Source organism: Hemitrygon akajei, chromosome 12 (assembly GCF_048418815.1).
Source record: "Hemitrygon akajei chromosome 12, sHemAka1.3, whole genome shotgun sequence".
NCBI lineage: Eukaryota > Metazoa > Chordata > Chondrichthyes > Myliobatiformes > Dasyatidae > Hemitrygon > Hemitrygon akajei.
In genome coordinates, this window is record NC_133135.1 from 97,119,121 (window position 1) to 97,138,483 (window position 19,363).

General features: G+C 44.3%; 1 protein-coding gene across 6 annotated transcripts in view; it reads right to left on the reverse strand.

Annotated features, from left to right (window-relative positions):
- rabgap1l (RAB GTPase activating protein 1-like) overlaps positions 1-19,363 on the reverse strand; it is a 587,017-nt gene that overhangs the window by 150,578 nt on the left and 417,076 nt on the right. Inside the window, exon 1 of one of the 6 annotated variants that reach the window (XM_073063724.1) lies at positions 7,378-7,781. The exons of the other annotated variants lie outside the window; for them this stretch is intronic. Coding sequence (XP_072919825.1) covers positions 7,378-7,455 — 78 coding nt within the window. The 5' untranslated portion in view covers positions 7,456-7,781. Of the gene's footprint in view, positions 1-7,377; positions 7,782-19,363 lie in introns of those variants that run through there. 6 annotated transcript variants of the gene reach the window in all.

Sequence of the window (19,363 nt, forward strand, 5' to 3'; positions counted from 1 at the left end):
GTTGCACCTTGGTACATCAAATGTAAAGGGACAATATACAGTTAATGGCAAGCCCCTTAACCATGTTGATGAGCAGAGGGATCTTGGAGACCAAGTTCATAGCTCCTTGAAAATGGCTACAGAGACTGATAGGGTGGTTAAGAAGGCATATGGCATACCTGCCTTTATTAGTTCAGACACTGAGTCCACAAGTCAGGAATTTATGTTGTAGCATTGTAAAACTCCAGCTAGGTCTCTTAGTATTGCATACTATTCTGGTTGTCCCATTATAGGAAGGGTGTTGAGGCTTTGCAGAGGGTACAGAAGAGGTTAACCGAGATGCTGTCTGGATTTGAAGCTAAGTGCTATAACAAGAAGTTGGACAAACTTGGGTCATTTTCTGTGGAGCAGCAGAGCCTGAGAGGAGATCTGATAGAGGTTTATAGAATTATGAGGCATAGATAGAAAGGGTTGACATGTCTAATACCAGTGGTTATACATTTAAGGTGAGAGGGGTCACTTCAAAGGCGATATGAGGGCAAGTTCTATTTTACACAGAGGGTGGGACACTGGAATGTGCTGCCTGGGGTGGTGGTAGAGGCAGATACATTAGAGACTTTTAAGAGACATTTAGGCACATAAATGTAAGAAAAATGGAATGCTATGGACATTGTGTGGGAAGAAGAGATCACTTTAGTTGGCCATTTGATTACTAATTTAATCAGTTCAATATAACATTGTGGGCCAAAGGGCCTGTTCCTGTGCTGTGCTCCATGTTCTACTCTATGTATATTTGTCATAATCTCAGTGGAGCCTCCACTGCTCCACAGAAAATTACCCATTTGTCTAACCTCACTTCATAGCACATTCCCTCTAAAACAGGCAGTATCCTGATAAACCTCTTCAGCACACTCTTCATAGCCTCCACAATCCTTCCTATAATGGGGTGACTAGAATCAAATGCAATATTCTTGTTGTGGCCTAACCAGAGATATGATTCTACATTTTGTCAATTCAAATGCTTGTCTTGATACTTCTTAAATGTTATGAGAGTACCTGCCTCCACCAACCCTCAGCCAGTGTGTTCCAGATTCCCAATTCCAACAACCATCTGAGGGGAAAAGTTTCCATAAGTTTCCATCCAAACTTCAAACCTATGCCCTCTGAATAAAGCCATCTCTGATATGGGGTCTATCCTATCCTTGTTACTAACAATTTTGTATATCCCTTCAGCTTTCTCTATTCCAAGGAAAATAATCCCAGCCTCTCCACTTTCTCCTTGTAACTGAGACACTCCATCCTGGTGAATTTTCTCTGCACCCTCTCCAGAGCCTGACACTTGTTGAGGAAACCAAAGTTGCACCCAATATCCCAGATGTGACCTTATCAGTGTTTTATAAAGCTGCAGCATCTGTCATCAATATTGTGTTCACTTCTGGTCACCTCATTAGATGATAAGGAAGCTTTGGAAAGGGTACAGAGGAGATTTACCAGGAAGTTGCCTGGATTAGAAGGCATATCTTTTGAGGATAGGTTGAGGAACTAGGGCTTTTCTCTTTGGAGTGAAGGAGGATGAGAGGCAACTTGATAAAGGTGTACAAGATGAAAAGTGATACAGATCAGGTGGAGACCCAGAGACCTTTTCACAGGGTGGAAATGGCTAATATGAGGGGGCAGAATTATAAGGTGATCAGAGGAAAGTATAGGGGTGATATCAGAGGTAATTATTTTTTACAGAGTTGTGCATGTGTGAACACCCTACAAGGAGTGGTATTAGAGGCAGATACATTAGGGACACTTAAGAATCTCTTCAATAGGCACAACATTAGAGCAGGTTAAAAGGTTGGGACAACATCATGGGCTGAAGGGCCTACACAGTGTTATACTTTACTTACTTTATTGTCACCAAACAATTGATACTAGAGCGTACAATGATCACAGCGCTATTTGATTCTGCGCTTCGCACTCCCTGAAGTACAAATCGAAGTAAATATAATAAAAATTTAAATTATAAATCATAATTAGAAAATAGAAAAGGGAAAGTAAGGTAGTGCAAGTCAGGTCCGGATATTTGGAAGGTACGGCCCAGATCCAGGTCAGGATCCGTTCAGCAGTCTTATCACAGTTGGAAAGAAGCTGTTCCCAAATCTGGCTGTACGAATCTTCAAGCTCCTGAACCTCTCCCAGAGGGAAGAGGGACAAAAAGTGTGTTGGCTGGATGGGTCGTGTCCTTGATTATCCTGGCAGCACTGCTCTGACAGCATGCGGTGTAAAGTTAGTCCAAGGATGGAAGATTGGTTTGTGTGATGTGCTGGGCTATGTTCATGATCTTCTGCAGCTTCTTCCGGTCTTGGACAGGACAACTTCCATACCAGGTTGTGATGCACCCTAGAAGAATGTTTTCTACGGTGCATCTATAAAAATTAGTGAGGGATTTAGGGGACAGGCCAAATTTCTTCAGCTTTCTCAGAAAGTAAAGGCACTGGTGGGCCTTCTTGGCAGTGGACTGTGCTTGGTTAGACCAAGTCAGGTCATTTGTGATATTCACTCCGAGGAACTTAGAAGTTTTGACCTGTTTCACCCGTGCACCACCGATGTAGATGGGATCGTGCGGTCCGCTACTCCTTCTGAAGTCAACAACTAATTCCTTCGTCTTGCTGACGTTGAGGGATAGGTTATTGTCTTCGCACCATGCCACCAGGTTCTTAATTTCCTCTCTGTACTCAGACTCATCATTACGCAAGATACAGCCTACAATTGTGGTGTCATCAGCAAACTTATATATTGAGTTCGATGGAAACTTGGCTACACAATCATGGGTGCACAGTGAGTACAGCAGGGGGCTGAGTACACAGCCTTGTGGGGCACCGGTGCTCAGAGTGATTGTAGAGGAGAGCTTGTCCCCATTTTTACAGCCTGGGTCCTGTCTGTGAGGAAGTTGAAGATCCAGCTGCAGATCTGAGTGCTAAGACCCAGGTTCCAGAGCTTAGGAATCAGTTTATTTGGAATGATGGTATTAAAGGCAGAGCTGTAGTCAATGAAAAGGAGCCTTACATATGCGTCTTTATTCTCCAGGTGTTCTCAGGAGGAATGTAGTGCCAGAGACATGGCATCTGCCATTGACCTGTTGCTCCGGTAAGTGAATTGCAAAACGTTGAGGTTGACCGGTAGGTTATGGTTGATGTGTGCCATAACCAATCGCTCGAAGCACTTCATAGCAATTGATGTCAGAGCCACAGGTCGATAGTCATTCAGGTATGCCACCATAGTGTTCTATGTTCTATAAGGTATACAAGCATTCAGAAGGGAGGAGTTAATTAGGCTTTGTACATGTAAGACTATGTCTCACAAATTTGATCATTTTTTTGAAGAAGTAAACAGGATGATCAATGAGGGCACAGCAGTGGACAAAGTCTATGTGGACTTCAGTAAGATCTTTGATATGGTTATATATGATAGGCTGCTATTGAAAGTTATATCACATGGGGTCCACTCTATCTAGGCCTTTCAATATCCAATACGTTTCAATGAGACCCCTTAATTCTTCTAAACTCCAGCAAGTACAGGCTCAGAGCCATCAAACGATCCTCATACATTAACTCTTTCATTCCCAGGATCATTCTTGTGAATCTGCTCTGGATCCTCTTCAATGCCAGCACACACTTTTTAGATATGGGACCAAAACTGTTCACATTCATGAAACAGCACAGTACGCATCTCTGCAAGGGTGCTCATGTTGTGTGTAATCAGCTCCTGAGAAATACTTCAGGCCTTGAGTCCACTGAGTAATTCTGGATGAGCAAGAATTTAACAGAGTCAGGATTATTCCGTGCTCGTGAGCCCCCTCAACACCTATTGCGACAGGTTGGGGACCAGTTGCTCTCAGAGTCAAAGTACCACTTTCTACCAACAGAGGAGCATTCTGACTGGTGGTGGCTATGTTCCAGACTCTTAATAACTTCTGATAAAAGCTGGGAAACTCCCTAAGAGCAGCGTGGGTAATGCTCTCTGCAAGGAGGGCTGCATGCCCTCCTGAAGGCAATGTCCTGGAAGGAAAAAATACAGTTCCAGCACATTCCATCTAGAAATGTGCTCAGTGAATGGCCATTTCTGCATGGTCCTTGGGTGAAGACACACCAGCTAAGTATGTGTGTACACCAGTAACTGACCAACCTCTGCTGTCAGGAGAACAGGACCGCAGCAGCGACGAAGTGTTTCCTATTGCCCTTCAAGACATCTTCCAACTTCTTTTAGGCCATGGCAACAAAAACAGTGAGGGGAACAAGGTGACCAACTAGAAACCAATCAGTTGGTTTATGACCAACACTCTGCCCCAGTAAGAAATCGCACTAAGTAGTCCTGACCAGTGCCCTACTCAGGTAGTGACTTTTGTCACCAGGTTCCACCAAGCTCGTTAGTTAGGTTTTCTCAGTGGAACTCCATTTAAATGGTCTCATTACCTGCGGTAGGGCCACTAACATGCAACTGCAACACCAAGAGACTAGAACACTTCTCCCAGTTGATCCTGTCAGAGAACACAGCTGAGAAGACCTGATAGCACTTACTGGTCACAAAATATACAGAGTTTTGAAGAGATATTTGTGATTCACCCTGTCAAACACCTTCTCCTGATTGAGAGAGAGGAAGGCAATGAACAGACTAGCTCTCTGGGAGAGGTGGAGCACTTTCCAAACTGGGTAGAAGCTGTCCTGAATGCACCAGCCAAGGGCCACGGAGAACTGGTAAGGGTCAAAACAGAGTACAAATGATTGGCTGTCACCTGGGCAAAGATCTTGTTCTCCATGCTAAGGAGAGAGATCAGACGCCAATTTCTCAAACAGTGGAGACCAGCCTTCTTGGGTAGCAGGATTACCACTGCTCAACACACAAGGGGGACCCTGCCAGGCTCTCCTGCATGACCCCTGTGTACTCATCTCCAAAGCGTCCCAGAGGGCCCTGAGAAATTCAGTGTCAACCCATCCATGACCTGCTAAACCCACGCCATGTCAGTGACAGACCCATACCCTGTCGGTGGCAGACACACACCCTGTCAGAGACACTACCACACCCAAGTCCCCGGGGCCCCAGGCTGCTCCATGAGGTGAGGTAAGAGATTGCTGAGCCTCTGGCTAGGATCTTTATGTCCTTGTCCACGGTAATGGTACCAGAGGATTGGAGGAAGGCGAATGTTGTCCCCTTGTTCAAAAAAGGTAGTAGGGATAGTCTGGGCAATTATAGACCAGTGAGCCTTATGTCCGTGGTGGGAAAGCTGTTGGAAAAGATTCTTAGCGATAGAATCTATGGGCATTTAGAGAATCATGGTCTGATCAGGGACAGTCAGCATGGCTTTGTGAAGGGCAGATCATGTCTAACAAGCCTGATAGAGTTCTTTGAGGAGGTGACCAGGCATATAGATGAGGGTAGTGCAGTGGATGTGATCTACATGGATTTTAGTAAGGCATTTGACAAGGTACCACACAGTAGGCTTATTCAGAAAGTCAGAAGGCATGGGATCCAGGGAAGTTTGGCCAGGTGGATTCAGAATTGGCTTGCCTGCAGAAAGCAGAGGGTCGTGGTGGAAGGAGTACGTTCAGATTGGAGGGTTGTGACTAGTGGTGTCCCACAAGGATCAGTTCTGGAACCTCTACTTTTCATGATTTTTATTAACAACCTGGATGTGGGGGTAGAAGGGTGGGTTGGCAAGTTTGCTGACAACACTAAGGTTGGTGATGTTGTGGATAGTGTTGAGGATTGTCGAAGATTGCAGACAGACATTGATAGAATGCAGAAGTGGGCTGAGAAGTGGCAGATGGAGTTCAACCCAGAGAAGTGTGAGGTGGTACACTTTAGAAGGACAAACTCCAAGGCAGAGTACAAAGTAAATGGCAGGATACTTGGGAGTGTGGAGGAGCAGAGGGATCTGGAGGCACATGTCCACAGATTCCTGAAAGTTGCCTCACAGGTATTAAGAAAGCTTATGGAGTGCTAGCTTTCATAAGTCGAGGGATAGAGTTTAAGAGTCGCGGGGTAATGTTGCAGCTCTATAAAATTCTGGTTAGACCACACTTGGAGTACTGTGTCCAGTTCTGGTCGCCTCATTATAGGAAGGATGTAGAAGCATTGGAAAGGGTACAGAGGAGATTTACCAGGATGCTGCCTGGTTTTGAGAGTATGCATTATGATCAGAGATTAAGGGAGCTAGGGCTTTACTCTCTGGAGAGGAGGATGAGAGGGGACATGATAGAGGTATACAAGATATTAAGAGGAATAGATAGAGTGGACAGCCAGCACCTCTTCCCCAGGGCACCACTGCTCATTACAAGAGGACATGGCTTTAAGATAAGGGGAGGAAAGTTCAAGGGGGATATTAGAGGAAGGTTTTTTACTCAGAGAGTGGTTGGTGCATGGAATGCACTGCCTGAGTCAGTGGTGGAGGCAGATACACTAGTGAAATTTAAGAGACTACTTGACAGGTATATGGAGGAACTTAAGGTGGAGGGTTATATGGGGGGGCAGGGTTTAAGGGTCGGCACAACATTATGGGCTGAATGGCATGTACTGTGCTGTATTGTTCTTTGTTCTTCTTTGTTTGTTCTGTCGGTAACAATACCACACCCAGTAACAGTACAACATGCAGTGACAGTATCACACCCCATCAGTGACACACACCCAGTGACAGTATTACACTGTCAGTGTCAGACCCACAACCTCTTCATGACAGACTTGCATCCTGCCAGTGAACAGCAGAATGCCCCTCCTACAGGTCACTAAAACTAAGACTAATGGATGGAAGCATCAAGTGTCCTGGCTCCTCTTCTCTGCAGGGAGTTAATCTGCATGTGAACCATCGCGTGCCCTGAGCACATTCCCACAGACAAACAACTTCCATCGTTTGGGAACTGGTTGAAAGAACAGTCCGGTGCAGCATTTCAGGAAAACCAATGATGTCACCAGCTTCTTTTATATGGGCAGATATACTGTCAAATAAGTGGTCCCAATTTTGAGACAACTCCCTCCATTTAAAGCAGCCCAGCAATAGCAACTGTAACCATTCTGCATGCTGTGTCGTGGGCTGAAGTCTGAATAGCCAACATTGCTTTTAATGATTCGAGGGCTACACACACACACACACACACACACACACACACACACACACACACACACACACACACACACACACACACACACACACACACACACACACACACACACACACACACACACACACACACACACACACACACACACAAGAGTCAGGGAGTCAGCCATCAACAGCTCACTGATTACTGATTCCCGGCAAGCGTCATTAATTACATGCTCCGGGCCTGTTCCACCTGCTGCCGCTGCATCCCCCTCCCCCAGCCCTCAGCCTCAATCTCTCAGAGAAAAGATGCTCACCGGCAGCAGCCGAGGCACGAATAGTCGATGGCCCATCCCCAGCAATTCCAGCAGCCGGCAGGCATACTCATTCACCATCTTGTGGCCATCGTCCTGTGCTTCCTGGGCTTTGGAACGGGGGTTCTGCACAGCTGAGAGGGAAGGGGCGGAACAGGGAAGCCCCTCTTCTGTCAGGAGGAAGCAGGATGGATCCAGCTTGCTGGCTCGGAAGTCAGGAATGAGCAGGAGAAAAGGGTAATGAACCTCACTCTTAGGACCGTGTCGTTGCTGAGCACAGGCTTGTTAGCATTGTGTGGTCCATGGAAAAGCGACAGCACGTTTGAGACTGCCTGCAGTCCGCGCCGAGAAACCCAGGCAGAGTTGCTCTTGCTAATGTAGTCGGTGAGCTCATCGCCCCTGGCTGGAAACGTGACGGCTGCTGTTCTCAGCACTGATGTGAATGTGTAATGAGGGAACCAGCCTGCAAGCCCACGTCTCATGGGAGCGGTTTGCCAATGGGGGTGGGAGGAGGGGGAATCTGTGAGAGACACCTTGCTTACCATCTGGCTTAGTCCTTTGACATGCTGCCCCCAACCCCTCCCTTCCCCTGCAGACAGCTGGCTGCGATGCACATCCTTAGCACGACACACATTGTTCAGTAGTCCAGCCTGCCTTATGCTATGCTCTCCTTAATCTTTGTTCTTTCGGCAAATGTGACATATTGATTCAGATTTACCCCTAACGACTTGTGTGGTGGCTGTTTGTTTAAAATTCATTTGTCACAATGACATATGTTTTTTTAAAATGGCAGTACCCTCTGTGAGTACAGTCATTTCCCACCATACAGGATCAGTTTATGTGCTCTTGACAAGTGACCCAAACAGGGTAGAAAATCATGAGGGGCATTAAGTAAGGTGAACACACATACTCTTTTTCCCCAGGGCTAGGAAACCAAACAAACTAGAACGCATAGGTTTAAGGCAAGAGGTGCAAGATTTAAAAGGGATTTCAGGGGCAATGTCTTAGTGCAGAGGGTAATCCATATTTAGAATGAGCTACTAGAGGAAGTGGCTGAGACAGGTAACATTCAGAAGATATTTGGTTAAGTACATGGATAGGAGGTACCTTGGCTGACATGAACCAATTGGGCTGAAGGGCCTGTTTCTGTGATATATTACTATATGACGAGATGTGCAACTCTGCATCAGAATCAGGTTTATTATCACTGGCATGTGTTGTGAAATTTGTTAACTTAGCAGCAGCAGTAAATGCAATAAATAATATAGAATAAAGGAAGAAAGAAAAACAAATTACAGTATATGTACATTGAACAGATTAAAAATCATGCAAAAACAGAAATAATATAAATTAAAATAATGAGGTAGTGTTCACAGTAGCATTCTCTTGTTTTCACTGACAAGGCAGATTGACTCCTCACTCTGTTCCTTTCAATCCATTACATACCCACTGATGGCACTGGAGTCAGCAAGTTAAATATAACCCACCATCTCTTTACCATATCTCTTAGTAAACTCAGTTAACACTTTGCCCATTTTCCTAGCAAGGGCATTACAAGCAAGGCCAACATTTACTGCTCATCCCTAATTGCTTTGAGGAGAAGGGGTTGTGTTTTTTTCTTGAACTATGCAGTGTATATGGATTTCAGCAAGGCATTTGACAAGGTACCCCATGCAAGGCCTATTGAGAAAGTAAAGAGGCATGGGATCCAAGGGGATATTGCTTTGTGGATCCAGAATTGGCTTGCCCACAGAAGGCAAAGAGTGGTTCTAGACAGGTCATATTCTGCATGGAGGTCAGTCACCAGTGGTGTGCCTCAGGGATCTGTTCTGGGACTCCTACTCTTTGTGATTTTTATAAATGACCTGGATGAGGAAGTGGAGGGATGGGTTAGTAAATTTACTGATGACACAAAGGTTTGAGGTATTGTGGATAGTGTGGAGGGCTGTCAGAGGTTACAGCAGGATATTGATAGGATGCAATACTGGGCTGAGAAGTAGCAGATGGAGTTCAACCCAGATAAAAGTGAAGTGGCTCATTTTGGTAGGTCAAATATGATGACAGAATATGGCAAGACTTGGCATTGTGGAGGATCAGAGAGATCTTGGGGTCCGAGTCCACAGGACATTCAAAGCTGCTGCACAGGTTGACTGTGGTTAAGAAAGCATATGGTGCATTGGCCTTCATCAATCGTGGGACTGAGTTTAGGAGCCGAGAGGTAATGTTGCAGCTATACAAGACCCTGGTCAGACCCCACTTGGAGTACTATGCTCAGTTCTGGTCGCCTCACTATCGGAAGGATGTGGAAACCATAGAAAAGGTGCAGAGGAGATTTACAAGGAGGTTGCCTGGATTGGGAAGCATGCCTTATGAGAATAGGTTGAGTGAACTTGGCCTTTTTTCCATGGAGCGACAAGGATGAGAGGTGACCTGATAGAGGTGTATAAGATGCTCAGAGGCATTGATCATGTGGATACTCAGAGGCTTTTTCCGAGGGCTGAAATGGCTAGCAAGAGAGGGCACCGTTTTAAGGTGCTTGGAAGTAGGTACAGAGGAGATATCAGGGGTAAGTTTTTTCTTACACAGAGAGTGGTGAGTGCGTGGAATGGGCTGCTGGTGATGGTGGTGGAGGCGGATACGATAGGGTCTTTTAAGAGACTCCCGGACAAGTATATGGAGCTCAGAAAAATAGAGGGCTATGGGCTAACCCTAGGTAATTTCTCAGGTAAGGACATGTTCGGCCCAGCTTTGTGAGCTGAAGGGCCTGTATTGTGCTGTAGGTTTTCTGTGTTTCTGAAATAATCCTTCTGGGAGAGGTGCTTTTGATGGCAATGTTGGGAGAGTGGTGGTGTTGGAGTTCCAGGACTTTGACCCAATGGTGTTGAAGGACCAGTAGTGGTGGAAACCTTGTGGGGTTGGGAGGTGCTGTTGGACTAGCCCAGGAGAGTAACTGTTGCCTTTTTGTAGGTGGTGGGAATGAACCTTTAGGGTGGGTGATGGTGTGCCAAACAAGCTTTTCTGAGATGGTGTCAATCTCCTGAATGTTTTGGAACTGCACTCTAAAGAAGTGTAAAAAATTCTATCACACTCCTGACATGCTTTGGAGATGCTGGAAAAGCCTTGGAAGCACCAAGAGAATAATAACTCACTGCCTTTGTCCTGCTCAAGTGGCCATGGTGTTTTATGTGGCTACTCCAGCCAAGTTTCTGGTCATTAGAGGGAGAGCGATGATAATGTGATTGAGTGTATAGAATAGGCAGTGAAGACAAGTGTTGCCTGATATCTATGTAGTGTGGATGTTACTTACTATTCATCAGTACATTGTTGAATATAGTCTGGGTCCTGCTGAATGTGCTTATGGGTTACTTCACTAACTGAAGAGTTTCAAATGGATTTATACATTATGTAATCATCAGCAAACTTCCCCTTTGTGACCTTATGAAGCTGTTGAAGGTGGCTGAGTCAATGTCATTGCTCTGAGGATCTGCTGCAGAGATGTTATGGAGCTGTGATCAGTAGCCAGACGGTCAAGCATCTTTCTTGTGCATGGTTTGCCTCCAAATACTGGGTAATCAAGGATAATTTCTCTCACTTCACCTCTGGAATACAGTTCTTTGAGCTCATTTGTAGTGAGGTTTGGAGCCAAGTGTTTCAAACAAAACACAAAGTGGTCATTATAAGAAACACTGCTTCATTGTACTAGAAAAGCTAACCATCCCAGCCTACTTCTCTAACACACAATGAAGACCTGGAGGAGTAGAACTTGCTTCTCGTTTGGTACCACAGTAGAGAGACAGAAGAGAATATGAACAGGATAGGCAAATAGATTTGAGGGGACACAAGAGATTACAGATGCTGCAGTCTGGAGCTGGAAGAGCTGAGAGAGTTGAGAAGCATCTGTGGGAGGGCTGGGAGGTGGGGAAGGAACTGTTGATGTTTCATTTTGGAACCTGCATCAAGATCAGTGTAAGGCTTATATAGTGAATGGTAGGGTACTGAGGAGTGTGGTAGAACAAAGGGATCTGGGAGTACAGGTCCACAATTTGTTGAATTTGGTGTCATAGGTAGAAAGGGTCGTAAAGCACATTGGCTTTCACATTGGCAATGTATTGAGTACAGGAGATAGGATGTTGTGTTGAAGTTGTATAAAACATTGGTGAGGTCTGATCTGGAGTTTTTTGTGCAGTTTTAGTCACCTACCTACAGAGAAAATATGAATAAGATTAAAAGAATACAGAGAAAACTTACAAGGATGTTTCCGGGTCTGGAGGACCTGAGCTATAAGGAAAGACCGAATAAGTAAGGACTTTATTCCGTAGAACATAGAAAATTGAGAGGTGACTTGATAGATGTATACAAAATCATGAGGGGTATAGACAGGATAAATGCAAGCAGGCTCTTTCCAATGAGTTTGGTTGGGGCTACAACCAGAGGACATGGGTTAAGGGTGAAAGGTGAAAAGTTTAAGGAGAACATGAGGGGAAACTTCTTCATTCAGAGTGTCATGAGAATGTGGAATGAGCTACCAGCACAAGTGATGCATGTGAGCTCAATTTCAACATTTAAGAGAAGTTTGGATAGATACATGGATAGCAGGGATATGGAAGGCTATAATCCCGGTGCAGGTTGATGGGATTAGGCAGGTTAAATGGTTTCACCATAGACTCGATGGGCTGAAGAGCCTGTTTGTAGGCTGTGCTTCTCTATGACTCTATGACATGAGAGTGGAGAGGTGAGAAGGCCAGTATAAAGAAAAGAAAAATGGTAAAAAGGGATTGTAAGGCAATTGGTGGATAGAGTGGAGGTGTAAGAGGACAAGCAGGTGGTGACTGTTGGGGCAGGTGAGCGAGGGTGGTGTTGGGAAACAATGCTAGGTGAGTGTTAGATGGAGGCAGATAGAGGCAGAGAAATAGGGAAAGGGAATAAAGGGAGCAAATTGGGGGAAGGAGGTTGTGAAGATATGAGACAGCTACTGGAAGCAGATAAGCAGGAGCACAAAGTGCTGTCAGTGTTGGATTTTTATAAGTAAAGAATATGAGAATGGGAATCAGAAGATTATCAGAAGCTTAGACTGTGTGGATGGGAGGAACATTATGTGTGAAGTGGATGGGAACCTGGAGGGGGGGAGTGACAAATATGGGTGTATGTGGAAAAAGGGGACAAAACTAGAGGACTGGAGGAAGACTGGGGGGGGGGGGGGGTGGTTAGAAAAGGATTACCTAAAATTAGAAAACTCAATATTCATGTCACTGGGTCATAGTCTACCCAAGTGTTGCTGGGCTTCATCCTGACAGTAAAGAAGACTGAAATGGACAGCTCAGTGTGGTAATGGATAGGGGAACTGAAATGGTCTGCAACTGAGAGCTCAGAAGGCCACTAAGGACTGAGCATAGGTGTTCTTCAGTGAGGTTGCCCACTTTGTTCATGGTTTCTCCAAATAGATCTTAAGTGTCCACTTGGTTAACAAGCATCATGGTACTACAAAGGGAAAACAATTCTGCTTCATCTCCTATTGTGGGATAGCCAATGTTTTTGGAAAGGAACCAGAAGATTCCACATGTTGTTGTACTGTATTCTGAAGCAATATATTGATACACCCATTCTCAATGTAAGGAATGAAGTTCAGAGTATATTCACCAAAGTCAAAGCACCAGTTGCAGGCAAATTGAAAGAAGTATGGAATATTCTTCTCTGGCCTTGATAAGAGTGTCTTCAACATATAGCATGCTTAAACACCATCAACGACAAAATAACTAGCCTGACTGGCACTCCACCCACTACTCTAAACCTTCACTCCATCCTTCACCACAACTGAAGCGTGTGGTGTCTACAAAATGCTCTGCAGCAACTTGCCAAGGCTTCTTAGGTAGCTTCTCCTAAAGCCTCTACTAATGAGAAGCATATATTCAGCAGGGACTTGATAACACCACCCTAAAAATTCAACTCTGTCACTTAGAATGGAAATGCTGCACTGTTCTATCACTGGTACTCCCGCTGCATTCACAACTTCTCCACTTAAACCACAACAATTTAAAAGCAGTGGCAGTAATTGAAGGCCTTACCTTGCAACAGTTGCTTTCCATCAAATATATTAAATGCATCATTAACAGTTCAGATATCCAGCTTATTTGTGTACATTTGATATGATAAATAAGGCCTAATATAACATGCACTCTGGTTTCTTCCTTGATAATTCATTCACAATGTTTGAGGCCAAACATATAAGTACTGAGCGTACAAGAGCATATTAGCGAATCTGTAGCAAATTACCCCACCTGATGCTCCAAATCCATCCCACTAGTTACAAGTCTCAATCTGGATGAGAAAGGCTGCAAAGGTCTCTATTGGATGTAATATTTCACCCCAATATCTTGCTCTCTTCTCATTTCCTTAACATCCTAGTAACCCATCTTTCTCCTTTCCCACTCCCCTAATAATATATTTTAATCTCATTAGCATACACTCCAGCATGTTCTTTTCTATCCTGCCATCCAAACCCATTCTCTTGTTTAATCTGCAGTTTTACTGAGCCACACACTCTTATTCATCCTTTTAAATAATTACCCTTTAAAACCTCACCTTCACAGTAACATCTTCCCATTCATGTCTTATTCTATTTAATAACTCACAGTACTTTCCACAGCACCAGCAATATTCCACCTGCAGTAACCATGCTCTCTCCTACTCTACCAACACACAGTAAAACCCATGTCTAATTCCATTTACTAATCAAGAACTTATAAACCTCCACTTTAAATATACAGAGGATATTTATATATCCATATGACCATGTACCCATGATTTCTGTCCTAGAAAAAAACTCTCTGGCAGTCCACTTGATCCATGACTTTTATCATCTAGTACACCTTTATCAAATCACCTCACATCCTCCTCCATTTCAAAGAAAAAAGCCCAAACTCGCTCAAATAAAGGTGCAGACCATTTTACTAACTAGGGAGCTAATTCCAAAATCATTGGTGCAAAGGGACATGGGAGTCCTACTGCAGTCCTAGTCCAAGTCCCTGAACTTGCAGGTTGAGACAGTAGTAAAAAAAAAGTAAATAGGACTAGAATATAGAAGCAAGGATGTAATGCAGAGGCATTATAAAGCACTGAGTAGACCACATTTGGAGTATTGTGAGCAATTTTGGGCCCCATATCTAAGGAAGGAAGTGCTGGTATTTTGAGAAGGATCAGAGGTGGTTTATGAGAATGATTGTGGGAGTGAAAGGGTTAATGTGTGAAGAGTACTTGATAGCTCTGGGCCTGTACTTACTGGTGCTTAGGAGGAAGAGGAGGGATTTTATTGAAACCTACAAAATATTGAAAGGCCTATATAGAGTGGACATGGAGAGGAGAGGATGTTTCCAATTGTGAGAGGGTTTAGGACCAGAGGGCACAACCTCAAAAAGGACAGCCATTTAGAAAAGAGATAAGGAGAAATTTCTTTAGCCGAGGATGGTGAATCTGTGGAATTCATTGCCACTCCTCCCCTCCCCTTCAAAAGATAAATTTAATGTTGGAGAACAGGGAATCTCCACTTTCTATGTGGTCAACCTTACTCCTTTAATCTCAATACTCTTAGATGTCCCCTGTCACCAAAAACAATTATTTGCTCATTCCTGAACCATTTTAATATCTTATAGAGTATAATATTCAACTTTGGTTCACTCCCAACATCCATTAAAATCCCACTCTCGTGCTTAATCCTAATAAATATTAAAATCCCACCTCGCTATTGTCACTTACACTGTTTGGTAACCACCCTAGACTGATTTTACTCTCCTGCTAGCTGTAACATCTCCAAATTAATCCCACTTTCCTGTTTACTCCTTGTATTCCTTAATATTCCACATACACTATTGCGCAATCTTGTTCTTTTCCCATGCTTTTGGATAGCTCAGTTGTGGCCTAATTCCATTCTCCTTTCTGCTTATCCTACTCTGCATCACCGTATGACGCTTAATGCCATCTACATGAACAGAGAAACTGAATTCTCAAGTGTTGAGAAGAGGCCATGCTCTTTGGAAGATCCAGTTATTTTCACTACCTCTGCCTTTACCTAAATGTCGGCAATATTGCCTTCATTCAGTATTCATTCAATCTGCTTATGAGGACTCTGACTGAATCTCTATCTCTAGCCTATCAGCAGGTCTTTTCCAAATTCTAGCCATTCTCAGTAACACAACCATTAGTACTACTGCTGCTCAGCTCCAGAGACCTGGGTTTAATCTGACCTCCGGTGCTGTCTGGGTGGAGTTTGCACGTTCTTTCTGCCACTGTGTGTGGTTTCCCTAGGGTATGCAGGTTTCCTCCAGTAGTATGCTGACAGATTAACTGGCTAGAGTGGATGGACGTGTGTGAGAGAGAATGTTGTATCTGGACTATGAAAGAGAAGAGAATTGGGACTGATGAAATTCCTCCTTGGGAGCTAGCATGGACTTGTTGGGGCCAAGTAGTTTTCTGTGTCATTATAGATATATTCAGTTATACATTACCACTAACCTATTTGCCAGAAACCTGTGATTTTGCCACATTCATCAACTCACCAGTCACAGGAAAGAGTTTCTGTTCAAACTTTCCATGATATTATTTAACCTTTCCTAACAAGAACATATCACCTTCCCTTGTCTAAGAAGATAATTCATGGAAGACTTACAGAATTGGAATCACATTCCTGCAAACAAACCCCTCTATTTCTGTTCAAGCCAAACTAACACAGCAAAGAGCCAACAGATCTCTGGATTTTATAACTTTGCAGTTGGAAGATTTTGTCTGACCAAGTTGATAGAATTTTCCAAAGAGGTCATTAAAAGTATTAATTGAGGCTGTATAGTTGAAGAAGTCTAAATGGCATTGAGGCATTCAACCATATTGAAAACTGATTCTTAAGGCTGGAAGCAATGGGTTCCAAAGCAAAATGGATATGAAGTTATAACACTAATGGCAAGAAAGTAAGGTGTGTGAGAAGAATACAGGACAGGAAATAAAAACAGAAGAAAAACATTAAGAGGCAGGATATGGTGGAGAATCAACGCAAAATACTCTGCAGGTGCTGGGGTCAAAGCAACATGCACAACACACTGGAGGATCTCAGCAGGTCGGGCAGCATCCGTGGAAACGAACAGTCAACGTTTCGGGCTGAGACCCTTCGTCAGGACTGAAGAGGGAGGGGGCAGGGGCCATATAAAGAAGGTGGAGGGAGGGTGGGAAGGGCATGAACACTGAATTCTCCAGCTTATGGCAATTCCCTCCCCCTCCCTTCCCCCATCCCAGTTTCACTCTGCCTCCTCCTCCAGCTGTCTATCACCTCCCTCATGGTTCTGCCTCCTTCTACTACCCATAGTGCTTTCCCCTTACATTCCTTGTTCACCTTTCCTGCCTATCCCCTCCCTGCTTCCCCTCCCCCACTCCTTGATCTTTCCCCTTACTGGTTTTTCACCTGGCACCTACCAGCCTTCTCCTTCCCACCCTCCCCCCCACCTTCCTTACAGAGCCCCTGCCCCTTCCCTCTTCAGTCCTGACAAAGGGTCTCGGCCCAAAACGTTGACTGTTCGTTTCCACAGATGTTGCCCGACCTGCTGAGTTCCTCCAGCATGTTGTGCATATGGTAGAGAGTTGTTTAGTGAATGGTAATTTGTGACCAGTGGATACCATAGTAACAGGAGCTGGGACCCTTAATGTTTGTTTTTATATTAATGACCTGTGTAGATTGGCTGTTGTAACTGGGTGGTCACACAATCAAGGGTTGTAAATGGTTTAGTCATCTGATACAGTTACTGAACAAAATAAGGGCTTATGGAGTTGGGACTGAATCATTGCAGAAAGCAGTAAGTGGGGATAAATGTGATAACTCAGAAGACTAAACGACACAACAACCCTTTGATTCCCACTCACTTCCTACATAATTCCTGAAAACTCTTATGCTGTAGCCTCAGCTATTTACACTCAGCATCTATGACAAATATAAAAGGACTGAGAACAATTGTTTCCCGATGACTCAATGCAGACAGTGAAGTGAGTTGTGAGATCAACACAATCTATGTTCCCTCAAGAAGGTAGATAGGTACTTAATGAAAGAAAAAGTCAAAGTTATACTCTGTGGTGGGAAGAATAGAAGGAGGCAAACTTACAAGGTGTGAGACTGCTAAACTGGTGTTCAGAAAGATTTGGGTAAAAGTACAGTTGATGTTTTGTGCTGAAACATTGACTGTACTTTTCTCCATAGATGCTGCCTGGCCTGCTGAGTTCCTGCAGCATTTTTGTGTGTGTTGCTCAGATTTCCAGCATCTGCAGATTTTCTCTTGTTCATAGAGAGATCTGGGTGTCAGCTTATGACAAACAAACTTAGCATGCAATTATGGCAAGTAATAAAGCAGGCAAATAGAATCAGGTATTTGTTATAAGTGAAATGGTGTATAAGAATAAAGCAATCTGGCTATTGTTCAGTGATATGCTGACAATCAACACTAGCACACCTCAAGGATGTGTGCTTATCCCACTGCTCTACTCTTTCTATACCCAGCTCAAACACCATCTACAAATTTTCCACTGATACAACTGTTGGCAGAATTTCAGATGGTGATGAGGAGGCATACAGGAGTGAGATAGATCCGGTGGTTGAGTGGAGTCGCAACAACAACCTTGCACTCAATGTCAGTAAGATCGAGGAAGTGATTGTGAACTTCAGAAAGGGAAGGTCAAGGGAACAGCAGTGGAAAGGTTGAGCAGTTTCAAGTTCTTGTGTGTCAACATCTCTGAAGATCTGCCCTGGGCCCAACATATTGATACAGTTAGAAAGAAGGCACAACAGCACCTCTATTTCATTAGGAGTTTGTAGAGATTTGGTATGTCACCACAGATTCGCACAATTTTCTACAGATGTGCCAAGAACAATTCAACTGGTTGCATTACCATCTGGGCCAATGTATAGGATTGGAAAAAGCTGCAGCAAGTTGTAAATTTGGTCAACTCCATCATGGACACTAGCTTTCCAGCATTAAAGACATTTTCAAAAGGTAAACAAGAGAAAATCTGCAGATGCTGGAAATCTGAGCAACACACACAAAATGCTGGAGGAACTCAGCAGGCCCGGCAGCATCTATGGAAAAAAGTACAGTCGGTGTTTTGGGCTGAAACCCTTCAGCAGGACTAGAGAAAAAAAGTTGAGGAGTAGATTTGGAAGGTGGGGTGGGGAGAGAGAAATGCCAGGCAATAGGTGAAACCTGGAGGGGGAGGGATAAAGCAAAGAGCTAGGAAGTTGATTGGTGAAAGAGACAGAAGGCCATGGGAGAAAGAAGAAACAGAAGAGGTCGGGAGGAGCACCAAATGGAGGCAATGGGCAGGCAAGGAGGTAACATGAGAGAGGGACAAGGGGATGGGAAATGGTGAAGGGGGGGTGGAGGCATGACTGGAAGTTTGAGAAATCTATGTTCAGGCCATCAGGTTTGGAGGCTACCCAAATGGAATATAAGGTGTTATTCCTCCAACCTAAGTGTGGTTTTTTCCCCCAGCAGTGGAGGAGGCCATGGATGGACATATCAGAATAGGAATGGGAAGTGGAATTAAAATGGGTGGCCACTGGGAGATCCCGCTTGTTCTGGCGGATGGAGTGTAGATGCTCAGCAAAGTGGTCTCCCAATCTACATTGGATCTCACTGATATACAAGAGGCCACACCGGGGGCACCAAACACAGTAAATGACGACAACAGACTCAAAGGTGAAGTTTCACCTCACCTGGAAGGACTGTTTGGGGCCCTGAATGATAGTGAGGGTGGAGGTGTAAGGGCAAGTGAAGCACTTGTTCTGATTGCAAGAATAAATGGCAAGAGAGAGATCAGTGGGGACGGATGAATGAACAAGGGAGTCATGTAGGGAGCAATCCCTGTGGAAAGCAGAAAGTTGGGGGTGGGGGGAGGAAAGAAAGATGTGTTTGGTGGTGGGATCCAGTTGGAGATGGTGGAAGTTTCAGAGAATTATGTGCTGGAC